At 39.9% G+C, this 25964-nt stretch overlaps 1 protein-coding gene across 1 annotated transcript in view; it reads left to right on the top strand.

The window, feature by feature from the left end:
* Nucleotides 1–25127, top strand: part of SLC1A3 (solute carrier family 1 member 3) — a 78137-nt gene extending 53010 nt beyond the window's left edge. Inside the window, exons 4-10 of the mRNA XM_060761399.2 lie at nt 3642–3846; nt 7435–7477; nt 8823–9118; nt 12751–12984; nt 14250–14444; nt 17035–17169; nt 19989–25127. Of these exons, the coding sequence (XP_060617382.2) occupies nt 3642–3846; nt 7435–7477; nt 8823–9118; nt 12751–12984; nt 14250–14444; nt 17035–17169; nt 19989–20193 (1313 nt within the window). The 3' untranslated portion in view covers nt 20194–25127. The remainder of the gene's footprint in view (nt 1–3641; nt 3847–7434; nt 7478–8822; nt 9119–12750; nt 12985–14249; nt 14445–17034; nt 17170–19988) is intronic.
* The last annotated feature ends 837 nt before the right edge of the window (nt 25128–25964 follow it).

The following is a 25964-nucleotide window of genomic DNA, read 5'->3' as shown; positions in this document are numbered from 1 at the left end:
ATCACTACCCCATTGGATAAAAAGTAAATCACTACCCCATTGGTTTGATTTATATATATATATATATATATATATATATATATATATATATATATAAATCAAACCTTTGTACCCCATCCTTCTCAACCCCCGAGGAGGGACTAAGGGCAGCTTACAATCAGCAACAATTCAATGCCAATACAAAGCAAAGCACAATGCAACACATTACACAATAGGTAAAACATTAAGTTAAAAATATCTTTAAAAGATTATTATAAACCATTTAGCCATATCTGAGTCTGATTCAGCGTCCCAAGACCCAGTCCAAAGCCAGTGCGTAGTCAGATTCTCAAATATTACAATTGCTGCCAAACTTACTACCCAAATGCCTGGTCCCAAACCATGATTTAAGCTTCTTCCTGAAGGAGAGAAGGGATGGAGCTGACCTAACCTCGCTGGGGAGCATGTTCCACTGGCAGGGGGCCACCACAGAGAAGGCCCTGTCTCTTGTCCCCACCAAACGTGTTTGCGAAGAAGACAGGATTGAGAGCAGTGCCTCCCTGGTTTATCTTAGACTCCAAAGCGGTACGTAGAGGGAGATACATTTGGACAAGTAAACTGGGCCAGAACTGTATAGGGCTTTATAGGCCAATGCCAGCACTTTGAATTGTGCTTAGAAATGGACTGGCAGCCAGTGGAGCTGACACAACAGGGGGGTAGTATGCTCCCTGTTTGTCACTGCCACCCTTGGACTAGCTGGACTTTCCAAACAGTCTTCAAAGGCAACCCCATGTAGAGTGTGTTGTAGTAATCTTTCCAGGATGTAACAAGGGTGTGGACTGCCGTGGCCAGATCTCCCAAGGTATGAGCACAGCTGGCGCACTAGCTTTCACTCTGCAAAAGCTCCCCTGGCCACTACCGAGACCTGAATAATGGCACCTGAACATTTCATGGATTCTGATGTCCATGGTAGAGTCCCAATGTATTCATATTTTGGTTGCATTTTGTTGTGTGCTCCCATGCTATACCTCTTCATATGTGCTTATGTGCTTTCTTTTAACAATGTCCTGGCAGAACTGCCTTGAAATGTTGCGTGATATGACAACTGATCTCCCAAATCTCTGCACATATATTATGAGTCATACTAACTTGCAGTGATATCTACGAGAGTTGAGTGAAAAGTAATGCCTCCAGCCTCGTTACTTAGGTTTAGATGGTAATATTTTAATAAATCAAACACAGAATTAATCCTCAGACTGTGCTCTTTAACTACCACTATTCACTTTTCCACATAATCACCAGACAATTGGATACACTTCTGCCAACGATGAACAAGTTTTCTGAAGCTGTCACAGAAGAAGTCAATACTCTGTTTCCGCAACCCATCGTGCACAGATCTTCCGATAGCCAAGCAAAGAAATAATGTAACCCACACATTCTTGTGAAATGCCGATTATGCTTGAAATTTCTCTCTGAGTGATACAATGATCATCCTGAATCAATCTGTCAACCTTTAACTTGTGAAACTTGGTGGTTGCTGTCACAGGACGTCCAACTCTTTGTTTGTCACACAAGTCAGATGTTCCCACCTCAACATCTTTAAACTTACTTGCCCAATAACGATCAGTACTCACATCAACACAATCACCATAAACAGCTTGCATTCTCTGATAAATCTCCTTTGGGGTGACACCTTCTGCTGTCAAGAATTCAATGACTGCACGTTGCTTAAGTCACATTGACTGACCATCTGCACAGGGTTTCATACTTCGCACTTTAATAACACAACCATTCAATGCTAAGGCTTCCTGCCAAAATGGAACTATAGAGGAGAGTCTACTGAACAAGCCAGTACCTGCCGCATACCAGTCTGTCATCTGTTGAGTTATGAAGTTGGAGGCATTACTTTTCATTCAACCTTTGTACAATTCTGAAGATGTTTGTATGTCTTTGGGTTTTCACAATCTCACTCCCTGCATGACTAGAATGATGCCATGCAAGAAAGAGTATGAAAAGATTAGATCTGCCTCCACCATTGCTGTTATCACGATGTATGTCCATGAGTTATATAAGCAAATTCCAGTTCTCTAAACTGTTGTGAAAGTTTCATCTTCTGAACTAGACAAGAAATTTACGTAAGCAGAGCAAAACCACAGAGTTGTCATGCCGCACCTTCAAGGCTAACATTAAATGTATGGTGAGCTTTCACAGACTGAAGCCATTTGCTCAAACTGCATAGAGTAAAACTTAGAGGTTAATACGAGCACATGGTTGTGGTTGGGATGATGACATTGAGGTCAAAGCAAATTGAGAAAGGTAGAAAATACTGCCAGCGGCAATTGTATGATTAACACACTGCCCATTAGTAAAACCATTGATAATAACACAAACCTCATGGCAATAGGTAAGGCATTAACATAATAAGCAACTGTTATGTGATAGCAGGCAGCATCTACTCAGCAATTTCGTGCTGAGATCTAACTTTGAAGTTTTTTCACATTATAAATCAATGAAGGATCCTGTTTTCAAAGGGACGGCTAAGTTGTTCTATTGTGCTGAACTTGGTGAGAGTCCTCTTCCACTTTGGAAACAACATTGGCCATTAACATTCTTATTAATAAGACTTAGTATTGACCAGAAACCAGGCAGACTTTTATCCTTTGTCAGATAGAAAATGATGGATGTGGAGTTGGTAGTAAACTGTATGATGTGGGACTAGTGTCCGTGGTTCCATTTATCCACGTCTTATAAATATGACCTCTCTAAGCATTTCCTAGGTCCTCCAGTGCAATGCTATGATTAAAAAAATCCACTCCAAAGCAGAAGTCCCCATGCCTCCCCCCAAAACCTGGGCTTTCCCGGGTGGGTGTCCCCATGCCATCCCAAGAACTTTCAGAATGGCATCAGCAACCCTCCTGGTATGCAAAAATGATGCGCCAGGAGGCAGGAGGAGGGGAGGTGCATTCTTGCTTTCCCCCCTCCCCCCAGCTTCATGGTGACCCGGTAAGTTTTTCATTATTTTTAAGGCAGGCTTTGGGGGGGCTCTTTTCTTATCCGGGTTCATGGGGCCCAAAGAAGTGAATTGAGCTGTGTGGACAGATTACTGGGACAGCGGAGGCAGTCCCAAGAGTCTGTCCCCACAGGGCTCATACCCCATTAGAACCAGGCCTTTCAGGAAGGCCCGGATCTAATGGGATATCTAAATAATTTGGGATAAAGAAGGGTTTACCTGCATTGTCTCAAATTATTTCTGTTTTACCTGAGGCATTGTTTGGATGCCTCAAGTAAAAAATCCAACATGGCCTGCATTTTGGGCCCTGTCTGGAAGAGCCCTCAGTTTCCAGGGAAATATATACAACTAGTTCACTTTTATATTCCTGTAACAAGAACGTAAGAAGAAGCTTGAAGAATCATACCAAAAGTCCATCCAGGCAATATCTTGTTACCTAGCATGACCAGCCAAATACAAAGCTTAGCAAAGCAATTCTTGGAGTATATTTGCATGAATCCTCCAGCCATGTTGACTAGGAAATTCTGAGAGTTATTGTCCAAAAATAACTTTTCCAATCACTGATCTTGAAGCATGGGTGTACCTAATTTTTATCTGCAGTTCTGTGAGGTGCGTTGACACTTAACTGTACACTTGCATTTTGATTTGTTAGGAGTTGCTGCACTGGACAGTAAAGCATCGGGAAAGATGGGGCTTCGAGCAGTCGTTTACTATATGAGCACCACAATCATTGCTGTCCTGATTGGAATCATCATGGTGGTTATAATTCACCCTGGGAAAGGATCTAAAGAAAAGATGCACCGAGAAGGCAAGATAGTGCGAGTGACAGCTGCCGATGCCTTTCTGGACCTAATCAGGTAAGGCACCATTTTCTATGGGGTTAGAAAGGTCACCACAGCCAATTCATACTGTTCAAAGTGATGATCTGGGGCCAAATGGACTCATGACAAAATGGCACAATGGTTTACTTTCAAGATGACATCGTTAGCCCAGAAATGCCTTAGCAACATTGACCAAGCAAGGCAGCTTTTGTATTGAGCAACTCATCTGGTCTCTATAAGAGAACAGAAAATTATATGCAGATGAATTAAGTAGCCTGTAAGCCTGAAGGCAGAGTACTATCAAATTAACAATTTGTCAGAATCTTTGTGGCAGAAGAGCAGGGAATAAATACTCTAAATAATTGAACAGCCTGACAGAGAAAAGACAGATCCATCTGTTATTTCCCTACATGCCTGCTCAGTTTCTCTGCTACTCACATAGGAAAGAAGAAGGAAGCCTTTGCTCTAGCTCTGTGGCTCCCAATATTTAAGAGACCACAGACCACCGAGGCAAAAATTGGATACACCATGGGCCATCAAGACCAATCAACCCCTCTCCCCACCACCTGCACACAATAATAATATTACAATATAATGGTATAGTACAATATAGTCATATATAATACTGATATTGTACTATGCTAATAATATAATATATTGGATGTATATATATCTTGTAAGCCGCTCTGAGTCCCCTTAAGGGTAAGAAGGACAGCATATAAATGTCGCAAATAAATAAATAAATAAATAAATTAGCCTACGTCACCTGATATAGGTGACAGTCCAAGTCTAACTGCTAACTAACTCGGGCTAACCTAGCTTAGCTTCCAAGACCCTAAAGAATCTGGTAACTTTGGATTAATTAGAAGACACATTGCAGAAGTCTAGCAGAAGACATTTGGGAAAGTAAAAGGTTTGCTGAAAGTTTGTTAATGTGAGTCTCTATACTGGCTAGTGAAAAGGGCCTTGCCCTCCTCAATTTGTCAGCATGAAAATGTAGTGAAATAGTGAACTTGTTTTCAAAATTTGCAGACTTGTAGCTTTATCATATGGAAGGACTGGGAGACTGATGGCCTTCCATGTGTTCTGGACTGTAGTTGTCTTCAAAACTTATCTACAACGCCCAATGACAAAAAAGGGGACAACATCTGGAGAGATCCAAGGGTTCCCTTCCCTTGTGTATAGGTTCCATGATTAGCCCTGTACACAACTTTGTATTAAATCATGGGTTTTATTAATGAGGCATGGGAATTGTTTATCACATACAGTTATTGTTGGAATGCAGCTCACAGCATCTTGAGCCAGTATAGCAAATGGTGGAGAATCTAGCCGAAAGGATTGGGGGGGGGGGGGGTATTGCTATAAAAATAATGAGTGGCTGACAGTTTGAGGGTAGGCTTGACTGATTAATTCTATAAATGGTAGCTTGTTAACATTACTCTCTAGCTGAAGTATAATCTCTTACTATCACATAATTGGGCCCCTGGTAGCACAGTGGGTAAAACCACTGAGCTTCTGAACTTGCTGACTGAAAGGTTGGTCGTTTGAATCCTGGAAACAGCATGATCTCCCACTCTTAGCCCTAGTTTCTGCCAACTTAGCAGTTTGAAAACCTGCAAATATGAGTAGACCAATGGGTACCGCTATTGCAGGAAGGTAACGCCGCTCCATGCAGTCATGCTGGCCACATGACCTTGGAGGTGTTTATGGACAACACGAGCTCTTCAGCTTAGGAACAAAAATGACCACCACCCCCAGAGTCCGCTAGACTTAATGTCATGAGTGATTTGAGAAACTGCAAGTCGCTTCTGGTGTGACTGAATTGGCTGTCTGCAAGGATGTTGCCCAGGGGATGCCCAGATGTTTTTGATTTTTGACCATCCTTGTGGGAGGCTTCTCTCAAGTCCTTGCATGAGGAGCTGGAGCTGACAGAGAGAGCTCATCCACATTCTCCCCAGATTTGAACCTCCGACCTGTCGGTCTTCAGTCCTGCTGGCACAAGGGTTTAACCCACTACGCCACCGGGGGCTCCAACTTTTAATATAATATTATAGATATAGCTATAAAGATATAGATACAAATATATAGACAAATAGAGGGAAAGAGACCACAAGGGCCATCCAGTCCAACCCCCTGGTGTGCAGAATGTTTTAAAAAAATTCAGAAATCCTGCAAAATGGTGCCCCAAGAGCAATATTTTAGGAATATTGAATGAAAATTACTAGTGTCACTCTTTTTCCTTTTTTTAAAAAAAGTAATATCATGGTAAAAATTGAAGAAAAGGGCACCCTCTCACTTCCCCACATAAAATATTTGTAACACATTACTGCCAATCTCCAATCAATTGTTATTTGATAGATATTATTTTATGTTGCTATTATATTGTTGATTATGTTATATTCTGAATCAGTGGAAGAAATAATTTTAATATGAGATTCATATCACATATCTACTCGGTCTTCCACATAGCCATGTAACCCAGAATATCAAGACAGACAATCCACAATATCTGCTTTGAACTGGGTTATCTGAGTTCACTTGCCATATAATTCAGTTCAATGTGGATTTTATACAGCTGTGTGAAGGGGGGCCTTAGATTGCATATCCCTGCAGGCTAAATAAGATATAATGCCATATTTCCTATGGGTTCTCTAAAGATAAGCAGAAACTTTATAGGGATCAGTTTGATTAGCTGCCAAATTATTGCATGGTCATTATCACTTGTGGCGGAGTCTGATTGTCCTTGACGTGACAGTGAATTCTGGATTAGCATGGTCTTTCACAACGGGGACGTAGATTTCCAAATAGTATATTATATGTCTGAGGGCCCTTCCACATAGTCATATAACCCGGAATATCAAGGCAGAATAACCCACAATATCCGCTTTGATCTGGGCTATCTGAGTCCACACTGCCATATATTCCACTTCAAAGCAGATAATGTGGGATTTTATTCAGCTGTGTGGAAGAAGCCTCAGTTTTAGTCCAGCGATCATTAAAATAACTCATAATTGATTTATCTTTCTCATGTTAAGTAGATCTATTTGTCATGTGGCTAAATCTAGATACTAATTTTGTATTTTTGAGGGGATTTTGTGTTGAATCTAGTGTAATATACCTCTGAAAATATATCAATGGGTTAGGAAAGATGCCTTACTGGAAGGTTTCAAGTTTATGCATTTCCTATTAATGCAGTCAGATAACATAATGGTAAAGGCAGATGCTTATGATCCTGAAAAGCTCCTGACAGTCAAAATAAATAATAATGGTCAGATGAACAGGGAATATGACAAACTGTAAAGAAGCTATCCATCTTCCCAAGGATGCTGACCATGCAGCTGAATCCTGCATTCCAGACGGATATAGATTTCAATGGGGCTTGAATTAGTGGGGCAAATGCAGTGAGACATAAATCCCATGGAATTCAGTGGGGTTTGATTCCCCCTGAAATATGCATTGTATCCCAAGCTTCCTAAAAATTAATATTTGGTTTATAAACCTAAAATGTGCACCACTTTTACTTTGCTGTGGTATAGAAATGAGTTCTTTTCTCTTCCATTTGGACTTGCAGTTATGGTATAAATTTGCAAATATGTCTCAAATTGTCACCTTTTTTCTTCACAGAAATATGTTTCCTCCAAATCTGGTAGAAGCCTGCTTTAAACAGGTAATTGTACACTTTCTTTTTACATAAAAAACCAATAATTTGTCATACAATTCATAAAATGCTGTACTACATAATGAAGACAGTTGTGGAGTCTGGTAACTCATTCAGTCCAATGTAGAGGCCCTTTCACACTATTTAATGCATGACCGCATTTCCGTGTACAAACCCACACGATCTCTTCATTCATCTGGAGAGGCTCTGCTCTCCCTCCCATCTCCCTCGCAGGCGCGATTGGTGGGGACGAGGGAGAGGGCCTTCTTGGTGGCGGCCCCCTGACTCTGGAACTCACTTCCCAGGGATATCAGGCAATCCCCAACATTGGCAGTCTTTAGGAGGAGCCTGAAAATGTGGCTGTTCCAGTGTGCCTTCCCAGAATAAGGAAATAATACCCAGCAAAATGTCCTGAGAATGCACTTTAACTATTCGTTGGATTGCGCTCCCCTCACTTTTTTAAAAACCCTCCTACCAGATATATCCTACCTTGTTCATGCCCAGTGTTTATTTTTTAATTTTAAACTATTACATTTGGCCCGGCCATAGGTTTTTAAATCCTTGTGTGTTAATGTTTATATGTGATTTATATTAATTGTATTGTTTTTATTTATTGCTCTCTTGTTTTATTGATGTGTTGTTGGGCTTGGCCTCTTGTAAGCCGCTCCGAGTCCCTTGGGGAGATGGTGGCGGGGTATAAATAAAGTATTATTATTATTATTATTATTATTATTAGAACTACCATCATTCAATCTAGTGGAATCCAATGCCTTATATTTGATGAGGAATTTGAGCTCTAATTCTAAATATCTTTCCCTATTCTCAATATTTCATGAGATGGAGGCATGGCATTTAAAGTGGAATCATAGCACTATCATTCTGTTGTAAGAAAAGGCCAGTGTGGAAATAAAAATACATTGGCACATTTAGAAGGCATAAATATTTTTCTGTGGACACGTTGTGTTTTCACATAGTGAAAATGCATGGGTCGGATCGAACTGTAGAGCATAAATGGTTCTAAGATAAAACATGCTTTCTCAAAAATTGAACACCATGCTGTGTTCTTAGCTGACTCAAGATACTTGGCAGGACAACCAAGTTTTAACTTGCTGTCAAAATAAGGGCAATATTGGCACCCCACAACAGTAGTGGTATTTACTATTGTTGTTAGAGAAATGAGAGAATGCAGAGGAAAGGCAGTTGCACAAAATACATATCAAAATTAGAATAGAAGAAAGCAGAAACATGTGGATTCCTTCTGTCTTGCTCCTGAGATGTTCAAGCAAATCTTCTGACACTTGCAACTAAAGACGATATAACTATAATACATGTCTTTTCCCTCATCTCTTGACAGTTCAAAACCAATTATGAGGAACGGGTTCCTCGAGCGACACACGATTCAAATGAAACATCTCTCCTCAATGGCATTATCAACAACGTTTCAGAAGCAATGGAAAACCTCACTCTGTTGAAAAGGGAAATGATCCCTGTTCCAGGGGCTGTCAATGGAGTGAATGCACTTGGACTGGTAGTGTTCTCAATCAGCTTTGGACTGGTGATTGGGAACATGAGGGAGCAAGGAAGGGCACTGAGAGAATTTTTTGATAGCCTTAATGAGGCCATCATGCGGCTGGTTGCACTAATCATGTGGTAAGTTGGAGATGTTGCTATCCTACTGCCTGTGCAAGCTCAGGAGGTTGAGAAGACTTTTCTGTTTTTCTGACAAAACTAAGTAGTGTGCTCAGGTCTGACCCTATCTTTAGGCAGAATGAGACATCATGCAGGTTTGACGTGTTCCCATAGAGAGGGAAACAAATTGATAGTTAATTATTGCAGTGTGGCCCTTGTATTCACAGGGATATTTTCCTGGACTTTGTATGGATGGTAGCAAAACAAATTGAAATGAAGGACTTCTTGCCCAAGAATACCGTAGACCAGTGGTTCTCAAGCTGTGGGTCTCCAGATGTTTTGGCCTTCAACTCCCAGAAATCCTAACAGCTGGTAAACTGGCTAAGATTTCTGGGAATTGTAGGTCAAACCTGGGGACTCACAGGTTGAGAACCACTGCCATAGACTAATGCTGGAGGACTTAGCAAATGTCTAGAGATGAAACCACAGATATTGTCCAAGGACAAGGAGGGGATCACACTGTATTGTATTTTCCCATGCTAGAGATGGGAGCAAGGGTGTTTGGTTTCCTCTGCCACAATAATTTGAGTGTATTTGGACATCATGTACATCACTTTGGGAAGCTGGAGTCATTATTTGTTATTCTACCTCAAGCAGCAAATTCTTGGAACATCCCTGGCCCTGTTGGTGGTGGTGAACACAGTGGGATTCCTACTCATCTCTCCCTCCCACAATGCACTGTACTCCCTTCAGTTATGTCTTCTGCTATTTCTGGCAGCTCTTCAACTCCACTCCTCCCCAGTAGTGATTCAAGTTTGTTTATTTCTTGCCGGATTGGTGGGGGCAACATCCTTCCCTCATCTCCAACTAGTTTGTGTCAATACATGGCTGGATGCTGATGTAGTCATTGGGACACTGAATCGGGACTTGAAAGGTCTAGGTTCAAATCCCTGCTCAGCCATGAAATTCAACCTTAGGCAAGTCATGTTGTCTTTCATCCCAACCTATAACACAAACTCATGAAGATAAACCATGAAGGAAAGCAGTGATGTAATGCCACCTTGAGCTAACTGGAAGAAACTGAAACATACCAGAGATGCCAAAAGTCATGCGCTGTGGCAATATATTGTAAGAATGCTCAAGTTGCTGCTATTTTCTACTAAACACTTTCTTACTCAGATGACATATGGCCTCTGAACATTCCTAAGTAAAGTAATATTTTCTCAGAGGTTCACAAATTCTCACGCAATAGCCTCCAATCTGAATTGCCTATGTGGCATGAATTTTGGCATCCCATTTATACTTAGATGAATGGAAAGAGACCTAGGCAGGTATTCTGTTAGTAAGTTACAATGAAGATTCCATCATAACTTCAACCTTTATTTGGTCATTATGGAAATCCAAATTCTGTTCCATTGACCCAACTCACCTTTTCAATGTGGAGGCCCCATCACCCCACGCACTATTCCCATGTTGGTGGAGAGCAAGGGGAGCAGCAGAGATGTGTTCAGCTGTGATCCTTTTGGACTCACAGAAACAGGCATTTTCAGAGATCTCCTGGGTGGGAATCCAGTATAAACAGATATATATGATTAGATAAATTAGGGGTTTTTTTGTCGTGTCAGGAGCAACTTGAGAAACTGCAAGTCACTTCTGGTGTGATAGAATTGGCCATCTGCAAGTACGTTGCCCAGGGGACGCTCAGATGATTTGATGTTTTTATCATCCTTTGTGGGAGGCTTCTCTCATGTCCCCGCATGAGGAGCTGGAGCTGATAGAGGGAGCTCATCCGCCTCTCCCCGGATTTGAACCTGTGACCTGTCAGTCTTCGGTCCTGCTGGCACAGGGCTTTAACCCACTGCACAACCGGGGGCTCCTAAATTAAATTAGGTGGATAGTGAGAAACAAAACCACAGAAGTGAAATTAAACCTGATTAGAAAGAAAAAAGGGAAGCAGGGAGTGACGAGTGATTAATGGAAATATACCACTAGAAGCAGAGTTTGGATAACTTTGTTAGAAAAGTATGAATCGGTGCTTGCGGAAATCTTAAAAACTGAATTGGGTGTTTGTCTTTAAAGCAGAAATTAGAAATATTTCTTTACTTAGGCTGTAACTCTAATGTGCTATTAAAAGTACTGCTCACAAAGGTGTTAGGAACAGAAGTAGAAAAGTTTGTGATTTTTTTTCCCTGTTCAATGCAGAGTTTGAAAATCTTAATTTCCAACCAGAGTAATATAATTTCACATTTGTTTTAATTTGAATGACATGTTTAGAGAAGTTGTGTTGGGTGCTTCGACTGTCTTACTTAACTAGATAATCAGGACCCATTTCTTGGTCTCAGGGACTGGGGTGCTCCTTATTTTGCACAATAGAATAGTGTTGAAACTGGTTTTAATATATATGTTTGTGTTAATAATTGTATGTCTATGTTTTAAATGGCTACTCTGTATGCTTTCTGTGTTATTTTGCCTATTTGGAAACTATCCTAAGTTCCCTAGGGGAGATAGAGCGGTATATAAATAAAGTGTGGTTGATGGTGATGATGATGATGATGATGATTATTATTATTATTATTATTATTATTATTATTATTATTATCTGGTAGCCCTAACAAGGCTAGATCCAGAGGTGGGCAAGGCAAGAACAAAAAATGAGCTTGTTTTCATTGTTGTCACCTTTTGTTCTCTTTCTCTATTCACCTGGTCACATGCAGGGGATAGATCATTTATCTAAAATCTAACCTGATTGCTTGAGGAGAGCTTTTGAGACTCACTGGACACTGCATATAGTCCACCTCCTGAACCCAGACCACAGATTTTCAGTTCATCCAAAACTACACATTTATTCTACACTAAGGCTGGCTCCATTCTGTAGAATTACTGCAGTTTGACACTACTTTAACTGCCATGGCTCAATGCTATGGAATTACAAGAGTTGTAATTTGGCACCAGCGCTCTTTGGCACAACTCCCATGATTCCATAACATTGAGCCATGCCAATTAAAGTTGTATCAAACTGCATTAATTCCACAGTGTAGACGTGGTCTGAAGCTCTGATGCTTGTTTACTTGAAAATACGTTCCACAGCATTGAGCTGGACTTACTAGCCAGTAAATTAATCAATCGATTGATTGATTAATTGATTGATTGACTGACTGACTGACTAAGATGTTTATAGACTGCTTCACAGTCTTAAGCTGTCTAGGCAATGAATCAGACTTTGGAAAAAAGTGGGGGGGGGGGGGTTGGACTAAAGCTTCAAGAGCAGTGGTTCTCAGCATGTGGGTCCCCAGATGTTTTGACCTTCAACTCTCAGAAATCCTAACAGCTGGTAAACTGGCTGGGATTTCTGGGAGTTGTAGGCCAAAATACCTGGGGATCCACAGGTTGAGAACCACTGTTCTTGAGCCTGCCAGACAGCAGTACTCATAAGCATGTTAAATGGAATATTCTAGCTGCTGTAGTAAAAAAAAACTTTTCCAGTTCTGGGAATGTATAAAATAGATCATTGTGTTTCAAATGTTAGCATTTGTATAGGAATTTTTGAGTACAAAAGAAAAAGAGTGTATTACATAGTACCTAAATCCTACAAATAATAGGACTGCAATTGGATGTTTGTATAATATAGTATTAACTCTGTCATTTGTTTGTAGGTATGCACCACTTGGTATCTTGTTTTTGATTGCTGGGAAAATTGTTGAAATGGAAGATATGGGGGTCATTGGAGGCCAGCTTGCCATGTATACTATCACCGTTATCATTGGCTTGCTCATCCATGCTATTGTTGTTCTCCCATTGATCTATTTCTTAATTACTCGAAAGAACCCTTGGGTCTTTATTGGAGGATTACTTCAAGCTCTCATCACGGCCTTGGGAACATCATCAAGGTACAGATATTTGCAACCAAGTCAAGTTTGACTTTAGGTGGAATTTTACTTGATGTGTATAGGTCGGTATAATTTTATCATTTCGCAACTGGGTATAAATACACTTCAAGCATTGCTTTACAAAAATATGCATGTTTGGTTTCTCATATCAGTGAAAGCAATAGAGTTTAGACCAGAGGCAGGCAGAGTTTTGCTCTGCAGTCCCCAAGGATGTTTTTGAGCATATCTAAGCTGTGGAATCAATGTAGTTTGACACCACTTTAACTATTATGGATAAATGTTAAGGAATCATGGGAGTTGTAGTTTGACAAGATATTTTGTTCTCTCTGCCAAATATTAATGAAGCTTCACTAAACTACGTCTACAATGGGTTGTTGTGAGTTTTCCGGGCTGTATGGCCCTGTTCCAGAAGCTACATCTCCAATGATTCCATAGCATTGAGCCATATAAAGTTGAATCAAACTGCTTTCGTTCAACAGTGTAGGTGCGCCCTCTGTTGCCCTTGACCCCTATAGCATCTCTAGACCACACATGGGCAAACATTAGCCCTCCAGATATTTTGGACCAGCTCCCACAATTCCTAACAGCCTCAGTCCTAAGTGGCTGAGGGGAAAAAGGAAAGGGCCTGAGACTCTTAGGAATTGTGGGAGTTGAAGTCCAAAACACCTGGAGGACTGAAGTGTGCCCAGGCATGCTCTAGACTGACCATTTACTAGGCAAGGGGAAAGAATGGGATGCTATCAGATGCCTCTAGGTGCAATAGCTTTCTTTTAAAATTGGTTGCAAGGGACCCCTGAATTGTTTATCATTAAAAAAAACATTTTTGGAAACCAATAATAGATTTCTGTCCACATTTGAGTCCTTTGTTTTATTTTTCAGTAGGCCATTCAATCTATAGAGGAATCTAGGCATAAAAATGGCCACCAAAATTTTTATAGCCGCACTCTCTAATATAGACGGTGTCCATATTTGGATGGACTTTCCATTATGCATTCACTTCATTTCACTTTATTTCACTTCAGTGCAGTGTTAGTTTATGATTGATGTGTGAACAAATTCCACTGAAAAACTAGTTAATCTAGTTTTTAGTTTTAACAGACAGGGAATTTCTTTCCATTGTGTTGGTTTAAGATACTTCATTCATAGATATAAAAAAAATTGTTCTTATTAATAACATATGTTCAGTCATCATTCACATTTGCATGCATTGCTTTTCCAGTACTGAAACACAATATTCTTTCATTGTTTCTTCTTTTGGATTTTAGTTCTGCCACCTTACCGATCACATTTAAGTGTTTGGAAGAAAATAATGGAGTGGATAAACGCATTACGAGATTTGTGCTCCCTGTTGGTGCAACCATTAACATGGATGGGACAGCTCTATATGAGGCGCTGGCTGCAATTTTCATCGCACAGGTTAATAATATGGATCTAAACTTTGGACAGATTATCACAATCAGGTTTGTAAATGCTGAATTTATATGTCTTTACATTTGTGTGTGATACATTGGCATCTTTTGCTGTGATAGATTAGTTGCAGCCAGTGAAGTAACAAAATGAATTAGACAAATCCCTCAACATGAAAAGAGAATTCATGTTGAAGTCTTGATTTTGCTGCTTTTCTTTCTCTAGTTCCATGAATATTTTCTTTCCATCTTTCTTTGTGTTTTGAGATTTCAGGGATTCCATATTGACATGTTTGTGACTTTTTATTGTATGTAACCAAATGTGCTTTATTTACACACTCATCCACATTGACTAAAGAGAGTTTGCATATATTTTTTTCAATTCTGCCCTTTTAAAATTGCCCACATTCACATTTTAAAATTTCCACACAGCCATTTACTTTGATGTGGATTGAAGAGATCCAGTTTGCTCCAGAGTGCCAACACAGACACCCCTGAGGAATCAATTACACTCTCCCATGGAATCCACAAACTTCCACTGATTTGGATCCGACCAGACCCAGGATTAATTTTTGTCATTGCTCCTCCACAAAATGTGCTGGTTGAGCCAGGCAATTTAGGATTCCCATAGAATGCTGCCCTTTCCTTGCCAGGGGAGGCAATTGTTTACCTTCCCTCCAAGCTGTTTATCTGGATTCTGCCTGCAACTTTAACCCTGACCCATCAAGTGCTCTGGATGCTTTTCGTGCTTTGCAGGACTGTACTGTTATAAAATAATCAATTTCAGTGCATTTTATGGCATGATCCAGAATTTCTGATGGGTTTTTAAATACACAGTTTCCAAATGGATGCATTGTTGGAGGTCGCACTGTGAGTGGATATTTTGTAACTCAAGATCTCAGACCAGCTTCCATCCAGATTATAGTATCTGTGTGGATGGGCCTAAGAACTCTGTAATAACTGAATCTTTATCTGCAGTTCATTGACTCATGTCTGGGGGGGAATAGCCTCTCTAGGAATTTGGTCGATCCTCCAGGCAATTTTATAGTACGCTTCCCCTTAAAGTTAACATAAGAATTGCAATGTAGGACCTAGCAAATTCCTAGAGAAGATACCTGGGACTGGAAATCAGGTTATTTAATGCCAATTGGTTGTACTGCGTTGTATTTAATGTTTTTATATTGTTTTTATACTGTTTTTATTATATTGTGTATATTTATGCTTTTCTTATTGTGGGCACTATGCTGTGCCAGTTGTTAGCCGCCCTGAGTCCCTCTGTGGAGGTGAGATAGGACGGGATATAAATGCCCTAAATAAATAAATACTCACAGTTTTAGGTAACTGTGGACTGGCCAGGAACGTATTCTCTCCCAAATACAAGGATCTTACTTTATTTCTCTGAGATCCTCTCATAGCTTTACAAATGTGAGAAATCTTGAGGCAAGGCACACTTCATCCTCACTACAAGTTATCAGGCAACTTTCATTAGAACCCTTGAATCCAAACAAACCATAGTATGCATACAAATGCCCAGTATGCATACAGAGACATGCACTATGACACAATGATAAGCAGTTTTGAGAGATGGAATTTCAGTACATTTCCATTCAGGCCCACCTTGCTCAAATTCTGGATATAGACATGCCAGATATCCAAGCACAATTGATAATTTTAGTGTGTGTGTTCATGACTCTGCAGGCACTGGGGACACAGTGAGAGCCAATGCGGTGTGGTAGTTTGTTGGCTTATAGTTCTGGAGACCAAAACTTAGATCTGCACTCAGCCATGGAAACTCACTTGGTGACCTGAGGGAAGTCATATTATCTCAACCTCAAAGGAAAGCAAAAACAAACTCCTTCTGAACAAATTTTGCCAAGAAAACCTTGTGATAGATTCATCTTAGGGTTGCCAAAGTCTGGAAATGGATTCAAGACACACAACAACAACAACAACAACAACAACAACAACAACAACAACAACATTTTTTAACGTTGCTAAGAAAACCCCATTATAGATACACCTCTCCATAGTATTGGAACAACTTGAAAGCACACAGCAACAATCAGAACCCTGCCACTAATAAAGGATGTAGTTGTGTATTATCTCATATCTCAAACAGAAGCCTCTATTTCAATCTTGGTAATATGTGAATTTCATTACAATTATTTGGTTAAAAGCCAGCTGATGCATTTAAAAATAATATACTTGTCTGGTTTTCAGGGAATAGATTACATTTGCATAATTAGCAACAATTCAGTCGATACAATATGAAATCCTGCTTTTTGATTGATTGATTTCTTTCTTGAGAGGGATTTTCGACCCTTTTAATGTATTTGAAATGCTCTGTAGTTGTTCTGCATAACTGATCGATCCTATTTTTTCAAAGAAACAGCCTTAATGAATGATGGATTCAGTTTACTAACATTACATTATCTATTAGGCAAATAACAATAGAGCTATGGCTCATGGTTTATCTAGTTTATGTACCACTTTTCTCCATAAGTGCCAAAAATTGTGAAAACTACTATTCAGGCTTGATTTAGCTTCAGGTCTGTAAAACCCAAAAGATCATTAGGATGCATGAATGTTTGAAAAACATTTTTTAAAACCAATGTGAATGATTTTGTGGGTTTTTTTTTTCCAGCATCACAGCTACAGCTGCCAGCATTGGTGCAGCAGGGATTCCTCAGGCCGGTCTGGTCACTATGGTGATTGTATTGACATCTGTTGGTTTACCTACAGACGATATCACTCTCATCATTGCCGTGGATTGGTTTTTGTGAGTATTTCTCATGGAATCAGCGGGAAGGCATGTTATAAATTGGAACAGGCTGCAGATGCATGTCAAAACTGAAGTTGCAATTCACTGTTGTTTATCACCCTATAATATGTTGTGATTCTCTACAGTCTTTACTTGTATTGTAGAGAATTTGGGACATTATAATTTTGTAGACAGAAGAAACGTGTATAGTTCACTGTTCAGAAAAAATACTTGAAGGCTTTTTACAGTTACAGTAGCATGATTACATTTTAATTACCATGGTTCCACCTTACTGAAATCCTAGGGTTTTTGTAATCTAGGGAAGATATATTTAGAATTCTTGGCCAGAGAGCTTCAGTAGTTCACCAAACTACAAAACCCAAGATTTTGAAAACTTCACTCGTTGCAATTAAAGTGGAATCATAGTAGTATAATTATGTAGGACCCGAGAGCCATGAAGATTCTCATAAGGTATTCTGCACATCTAGGAAAACCACTGAATAACCTTCCCACGTTGCCAACACATTCTGTAGTGCTCTATCTCATCAGTTACTGTGATAGAGAAAATGAATAGAAACTGGTATTCGCCTGTCCTTATTTATTTTTATTTATTTATGTATTATTTACAATATGTATATTCCGCTCTTCTCACCCCACAGGGGACTCAGGGTGGATTACAATGTACATATACATGGCAAATATTCAATGCCATAGGCACACAACATATATAGACAGACACACAGAAGCTATTTAACATTCCAGCTTTTTTATGAGAGTATTCTGGCCACCAGGGGAGCTGTCACTTAACCGTCCATTTGTGACACTGATGAAGTACTTCTGCATTCTTTGCATACTTGCTGGAGATTTTTATGGCATCGTAAATTAGCCTCCCCGCATAAGCGGTACCTAAATTTCCTACTTGACAGATACAAAGGTCAACAGCAAATTGGTCGCAAGCTCACTCCAACCCAGGTTGGCTTCGAACTCATGACCTTTTGGTCAGTAGTGATCTTAATGTAGCTGGCTCCCAGCCAGCTGTGCCACAGAGGGAGAAGGAGGTAAATACATGTAACATATACAATAGTTTCTTTGCATATCTGTGTGGCTTCTAGGTTTTCTGTTATGATGGTTTTAACAATCCATGGTGTTGACAAAATTTCACTGGGCAACACGTTTTTAGGTGATCAAAGCGAGTACAAATTTATCTTGTCACAGGCATCATTTACATGACGTACCAGATCCTTCCAAATCATACAGCTTCACAGAGGTTTATTTACCATCCTGACTGTGAGAGACGTTCAGCAGTGGAACTCTCTGCCCCGGAGTGTGGTGGAGGCTCCTTCTTTGGAAGCTTTTAAACAGAGGCTGGATGGCCATCTGTCAGGGGTGATTTGAATGCAATATTCCTGCTTCTTGGCAGGGGGTTGGACTGGATGGCCCATGAGGTCTCCTTCAGGTCTTTGATTCTATGACTCTATGACTCTACCTTTTGGCCATCCATGTCCATGACATTATAATAGAGACGGTGAGAAATCATGCAACATGTGGTGAAGAAACAACAACAACAAAAAGCATCCTGGGCCTATTATCCATCACACCGGTTTTCTTTTTCCTTTTTTTTTTTGTTTTGTTTTTTGTTACTGAAAATTGGAAATGTTTATATGGATGTTGTTCCCCTCTTAAACAGGGATCATTTCGGCTCCAACTCATACATTCAAAAAAGCCAGAAGTTACTTGGTTACTTCAGCAATAGGTGTGGGAGCATGTGGAACCCTCCAAGCATGCCTAATTCCAGATTTTATTTTTATAGCACCTTTCTCACAGCATGGGACCCAAGGAACTTAGAAAAGTGCTAAAACAAGACAAAGATAGTAGTCTAGTGAATAAAAGCTTAAACACAAGTAAACAAATTTTCATTGTAAAAAATATAAAAACATTTAAAGCTAAACATGCAACATGTATATGTGCCTTCAAATCACTTGTTGACTCCATGGAGCCCCCAGTGGTGCAATGGGTTAAATCCTTGTGCTGGCAGGACTGCTGATAGATAGATAGGTTGGCAGTTCAAATCTGGGGAGTGGGGTGAGCTCCCCCGTCTCAGCTCTAGTTTCCCATACGGGGACATGAGAGAAGCCTTCCACAAGATGGTAAACACTAAACATCCAGGTGTCCCCTGGGCAATGTCCTTGCAGGCAGCCAGTTCTCTTACACCAGAAGTGACTTGCCATTTCTCAAGTCACTCCTGACATGGAAAAAAAACTTGTTGACCCCATGAATGTCATACGGTTTTCTTAAGCAAGGAATATTCTGATTTACCGTATCCACTGTTAAATTCTTTAGATTTCCTTAGGTGCCTTCTGTATACTGGCAATTTTCTTAACGTTACAGCACACAGATCACAGTTGACTCTACATTTGTGGCTTTGACTTTTACAGATTTGATTATTCATGGACTCTGGTCGTCTTCCACCAGCCATAATATAGAGATTTCTTAAGAACACTTCTCTAGCAACCTCCAGGCCCCTCCAATACCATTGTGTAGTTAGCTTCCAGTATAAGTGGACTGTAGAGCCATACTGGAAGACCTAGAAAAAAAATTCTGTCATGTTAAGAAACGGCAATTTCTTTGTTCACTCTTCATGGGGATCCTTTGCCCCTGGCCACAGCAAATGTGGAGGGCTGACTGTATTGTTTTGCAGAACATGCTCTTTTCCTAATCTCAATGTGTGAAGGAAATGAATATGAACATGTAATGTGTCAATTCCTTTTGAACCGTTAGATATTTAACAATTACAGTTTCAGCAGCTGTGTTTAATGAAATTGCAACCTTTTCCACAGGGACCGTCTACGCACCACTACCAACGTCCTGGGAGACTCCATTGGTGCAGGGATTGTAGAACATTTGTCGCGGCATGAGTTGCGGAGCAAGGATGCCGAGATGGGCAATTCTGTGATAGAAGAGAACGAAATGAAGAAGCCTTACCAGCTGATCTCACAAGAGAATGAGAATGAAAAGCCCTTAGACAGTGAAACCAAGATGTAAGGCCGAAGACCCGAGACAAAACACGCCGGATTACGTGGGAAGTGTACACTTTGTCCAGTCCTTTCTGTATCTTGTCTATTTGTCCTTCTTTTTCATTCTCTATCCAAACAGAGCACTGAAAAGATTTAGGGGTTGCCTAGACATGAGAGACATGGAGCTGTGTCACAAATAAGGGCTCTTTGGCTCTTCCTTTTTGTAATGCTAGGTAGGCACAATATTAAAGTGTGATGTCATTTTTGTGTGTGCCTTACCCTTCTCCCGCAGCTGTTGAAGCAAAAGGAGAGGAACAGACATGACACCAGGTCAGATGTTGTGTTTGCCTAGATGTTATGCAGAAGAAAGAGAAATGGAATGGCAGCAACCTCATTTCTTGCCATGTCTAGTTATGCCTTAGTCTACATTAGTTGTGATTGCAGTATGTAATTGTGCCCCAAGAAAGAGAGAAAGGAAGGAAGGAAGGAAGGAAGGAAGGAAGGAAGGAAGGAAGGAAGGAAGGAAGAAAAGAAAGAAAGAAAGAAAGAAAGAAAGGAAGGAAGGAAGAAAGAGGCATCACACAGTCGTGTGGTGAGATATGCTTGAGAATACACAATATTTTTAATCAGATTATCAATAATTTTCAAGTGTACATGTTTCTTAGTCCTGAAAATGTGATCGCACTTAATAGAAGCTGAAAAGCAACACAGAGAGGAAATCCTGAAAGGTTTTATTTGTTTCAATGACTTTTACACATTTTTAACACCACTAAGGCTGCAGCCTCTTATCTGGGAGTATGCATTATATTCAACGAAATGGTTGTATATCCTCATTCAAAGTAGGCTTGTATAGAATAGCAGTGCAAAGCTGTTTTTAAACCTAATGCTATCCTCCAGAGCAGTGAGTAGCAAATTCATTTTTGAAAAAACATCTTTTCCTTATTTTATTGTCATAAGAGCAGTAAAAGTAGGAATACTGATGATTGTTATTATTATTGAGGATTAAATACTCTCCACATTTCACGTTTATTACCAGCTAAATAAAAAGGACATAACGTATTTTCATTCATACCCAATGGGATATTTTTGGATCAGGAAAACCTTAATTTCCTGATGCTGTGCACCTTCAAGTCCCATTGACTTCCTAGATCATGAACCTCCAATTATCTCTGTGTAATGTTATGCTCCTCTTTGGATTACAATACTACTATTTAACACAAGTACTGATAACCTATGCACAGAGTCTTTCCAGGATCAGAGATCTAATATATGTATATATATATAAATATATACACATGCACTTTGGAAAAGGAACTGTATCTTCAAGCCTCCACTACTGTGAGGGCTGCTAAAAACTGTGGTTACCACATCAGTGTAGGCTTTCAAAATAGCTGCTGGGCATCCATTTCCCTTTGGAAATTATCAAACCACCTGCACAAGCCAGGACCCACCAAGTGTTGAATGTAGCCAGGTATCAGAAGCTGATAAAATGCCTTGCTTTTGCTGCCTGCCAGGCAACAAAACAAGAGAATTGACAAGCATCAGACAGACTATAACGCACAGCTAGTGTTCAGCTTCTTCATGGGTTACAGAATGTTTAGGTGGGACTTAGATATGTGTAGCTACACATTGAATGACTTTAAAAGGCAATTCAATGTTCGCTACAAATTGGTATCCTAAATCACATTTTAAGAGTGTTTCTCTCCACTGTTCATGCACACCCATTTAAATGTTGTGGCTGCTCCAGTGAATCTTGTAAATTGTAGCTTAGTCTGGGTACTGTGAATATTCCTATCTCTGGAAAGAAGAGAGTAGTATGCCAGTTTAAATCTTAGAGCTGAGTGTTCAAACTCTACTTCTGCAAAAAGTACATTGCATTTGGCCACCTAAAGGTGAAGACAGCCATTCCAGAGTGTTGGAAATGCGCTTTTCAAAAAGGCACGTTTATTCTATTTCCATCCAATTAATTTTCAAAGCAGACACTGGATATATCTGCCGATAACACTAAATCATAATTTAGCACTATGTGCGTGATACAGAAGAAAGAATAGACTTTTGCTTTAGCAGATTCCTAACTTGTTGCTATATACAGAACAGGAACTGTAGCTTAAAATACACTTTGGTTGGTGAATCAAGCCTGAAAAACCCCACAGTGTTTGTTGTTCACTTATCGCACAATTGACTAATGAGAATGAGGCCATGGCTTTGCACAGGCTTCTTTCTGCTGAAGCACAGAGGGCTGCGTTATTGTTCAGCGTTAAATGCAAACTCATCCACTGTGAGGTCAAGCCACTTATGCACAATTAAAATGTCTGTCTATCTTCATCCTTAACTATCTAACAAGATACTTCTTTGAAAATCTCTGCTACAAATTAAATGAGAATATACAGATGAACTGGTAGGCAGCAGAACGTGCAGAGCATCTGACAGGGTTCAATAACATTTCCACTGCCACATTTGAAATTTTTTTTCGTGTCAGGAGTAACTTGAGAAACTGCAAGTTGCTTCTGGTGTGAGAGAATTGGCTGTCTTCAAGGACGTTGCCCAGGGGATGCTCAGATGTTTTACCATCCTGTGGAAGACTTCTCATGTCCCCGCATGAGAAGCAGGAGCTGACAGGTGGGACCTCACCCCCGCTCCCCAGATTCAAATTGCCAACCTTTCGGTCAGCAGTCCTGCTGGCACAAGTGCCACCAAGAGCTCCTTTTGAATCGCTTAGCACAGGAAAAAGCTTTCAAGAAAGGTGGGATTCCATTTAATTTGACCTGTTTTATTCACTATAGATTTTTTTAAAGGAGAGTTTTTGCTGCATGTGCAAAATAAAAATAATATTAAAAATAATTTTTAAGAACAGTTATCCATTCTAGCAAATTCCTCAGCATCAAGAGTTGTCAGTAGCGTATTAGAAAATTAAAACCAATGGCTGGTTTTAATTTTCTTTTCTAAGTTCTTCAGCAGTATTTCCGTAAAGCAGATGCAGTGCATTAGCTGTCACTTCAGTGTTTCAAGGTTAAAACTTCACCTTTGCCCTTGAGACTCCATTCATTTGGTCACAGATGTTAAAGAATCCTGAAAAACCCAAGACCTATGATATCAGCACAGCAAAATTGCCATCTGCTAAGATGTTCTCCACTGATGTTTGCTTATATTAATTGTTTATCTGGGAAAAAAATGCTTCAAGTCATTGAGGATAACCTAACCCTGTATTCATGCACTGACACTCCCTGGTGAAATAATAAAAGGAAGTGCTGATTCAACAGCCACTAGAAAGATTGAAGCTCATAATTAATATTTTTTCCATTCCAAAGCATCTAATTTCCCAAATCCTTAACTAGGGCCCTTCTATACTGCCCTATATCCCAGGATCTGATCCCAGATTATATGCTTTAAACTGGATTATATGAGTCTCCACTGCCAGATAATCTGGGATAAGAACATAATCTGGGATCCGATCCTGGGATATAGGGACAGTGTGGAAGGGACCTGGATTCAGGAGGCTAAGATCAAAAAGGTAGCATTTCCAAACTCAGGAGTCCCAGGGCACATCCAGACAGCCCTTTAAAAATGGTAACTCCCACATTTTCAAGTAGGGCGTCCAAACGATGCCCCACGTAAAAATGAATTCATTCGCCACAAAGCTTTTGGGGCCAGTGTGTGGCCCCAAAACTCAGGTTAGCATGGACTTTTCCACTGTCTGGATCTGTCCCCAATCCCTCCACCATGTTACCTTCACATTTTTGGAGTATAGAACCTAACTTCAGAAAATTGAGGTCATGAGAAAGAAGATAATATGGGTTCCACTCTGTGGCACATGGTGCCCCATTCCAAAGAATGTGGAGGAAGCTATCAATGGGTGATTTCCCCCTTGGCCCAAGATTTCCATTATTTATTCAGGAAGTTGCCAAACTGGTGGTAACATGAGAACAGGCTACTCAATATATAGTGTACCACCAAGAGCTCTCTGATAACATCCAGTGCTATATCCACACCAGTTTCACCCATTCAGTGCCATGTAAACTGTAAACTTAAAATGCTATGGATTTCTGAAATTTGTAGTTTAGTGGGAGAATGCTCCCCTAGAAAATTATCATTTCCTTTTCTGAACTACAGTAGAGAGTTCCAAGTTCCACAACTAAACTACAAATTCCGGGATTCCATAGGAAGGAACCATGGTATCAAAGTGCAGTATTTGTGAAGTGCAGATGTGTCCCGAGGATCTGTTGAAAAGTGTGAGTTGTGAATAAGCCCTGGAGACTTGCACCCTTAAAATGTGAAGTGGAAATGTTAACACTATTATGAAAGTATCAGAATGCTGGACGTGGGCAGGTCTTGCCTTTGGAGTGATAAGGCCAAGTGTGTCAATAGCACATCTCATTACTCTCTTAGCGTCTTTGTGATCACTTCCTTACTGAAAGCGAATAGCCGTTAATTCAGTGTATGTATTCAGGAATCAGGGATGCTTTAAACATGGCAACTTTCTTAAGTCATCTCTGACCGAATGCAATAATGGATGCTCTTTTTTCCCTTTTACTCATTTCTTATTTGTGCTAACAGGAAACCTAGATGACAGACAGGCATCTTCTGATATGTAACTAGAGATATTTTTATAGATACTGTATTCAAATATGTGTGTACAGAGGTTAATATTAGAGTTTATGGAGTAACTTTTTAATTACATTTGTGTTTTTGATTGGATATCAATTCTGGAAATACGCCACAAAGATTTCATATAAAAGATGGTCCTTCCATAACATCTACATAAGGAAAAAATGTGTTAAAATATGTCTGCTTTTTTAATTACATGTATTTTTTACACTAACTCTGTTTCTTACAAAAAATCAGGTACGATAGAACAATCTTTTTTCTGTGCCCTTTGTGGGCTGGCAGCTGGGTGCACCCAGTGTGGCTTGATAAATATTACTTTGTAGGTGTATTTTCAATAAAAAAAATAGTTTTACATTATTGTATTGAACTGTGTGGTGTTTCTGCTCTAATGATATGGGCTTCCAGCAGTGGTGGTTTCAAGACATATGCTAACTAATATTTTTAAGTTCTCTAAACACGTAGGAGTTTGTATGGTGTAGTGGTTGGACTCTGACTCTAGAAACCAAGGTTTGAATCATCACTTGATTATGAAACCCACCGGGTGACCTTGGACAAGTCGTACTCTTTCAACCTCAAAGAAGGGTTAAAACAGTAGTTCCCAGGGACCACTTTGACCAGGGACCACTCTCCAACATTAGGACCAAAAGGGTTACGAAACAGTTTTTGGTCAACTTTAAATTTGATTTGGTTATTTGGGGTGGTGATTCAGAAAATTGCATTTCAGCTCTAGTTTCTGGTACAGAACATATGCCATCCAGTAATCGCTATCTGCTCACCCCCCACCCCCACCAGTCAAACAATGTATGTTTATTAAAAGGACATAGTGCCTTTCTCCCAGGTTGTGGTCCAAAGTGGCTTACAGAAACTTAAAAGATAGATTAAATTAAAATGTTATTGTCTAAGATTTTGAAAGGAATCAAATTATAAATTGCAACTTTGTAGAAATTATAAATACATTCCGCCTACAAAGAAATAGCAAAGATGGCTAACTTCACTATAGGTAGAAGATTCCAAACTTCGGAATAGCCACCAAGAAGTCCCTCTCATATGTTCTCACTAGAGTAGGGCTGGTAGGGCGGAAACTGGGGGAAGATATCATACTTTTAATAGTTGAATAAAAGGAGGAATTTCAGCAAGTGTTGCTTGTTACCTTGTTTCATAACAAGCAACACCTGCTAAAGTTCTCTCTTCCAC

The sequence above is a fragment of the Anolis sagrei genome, chromosome 2 (assembly GCF_037176765.1).
Source record: "Anolis sagrei isolate rAnoSag1 chromosome 2, rAnoSag1.mat, whole genome shotgun sequence".
NCBI lineage: Eukaryota > Metazoa > Chordata > Lepidosauria > Squamata > Dactyloidae > Anolis > Anolis sagrei.
The sequence above is the reverse complement of the archived record's forward strand: the minus strand, read 5'-3'. Positions and strand labels throughout refer to the sequence as shown.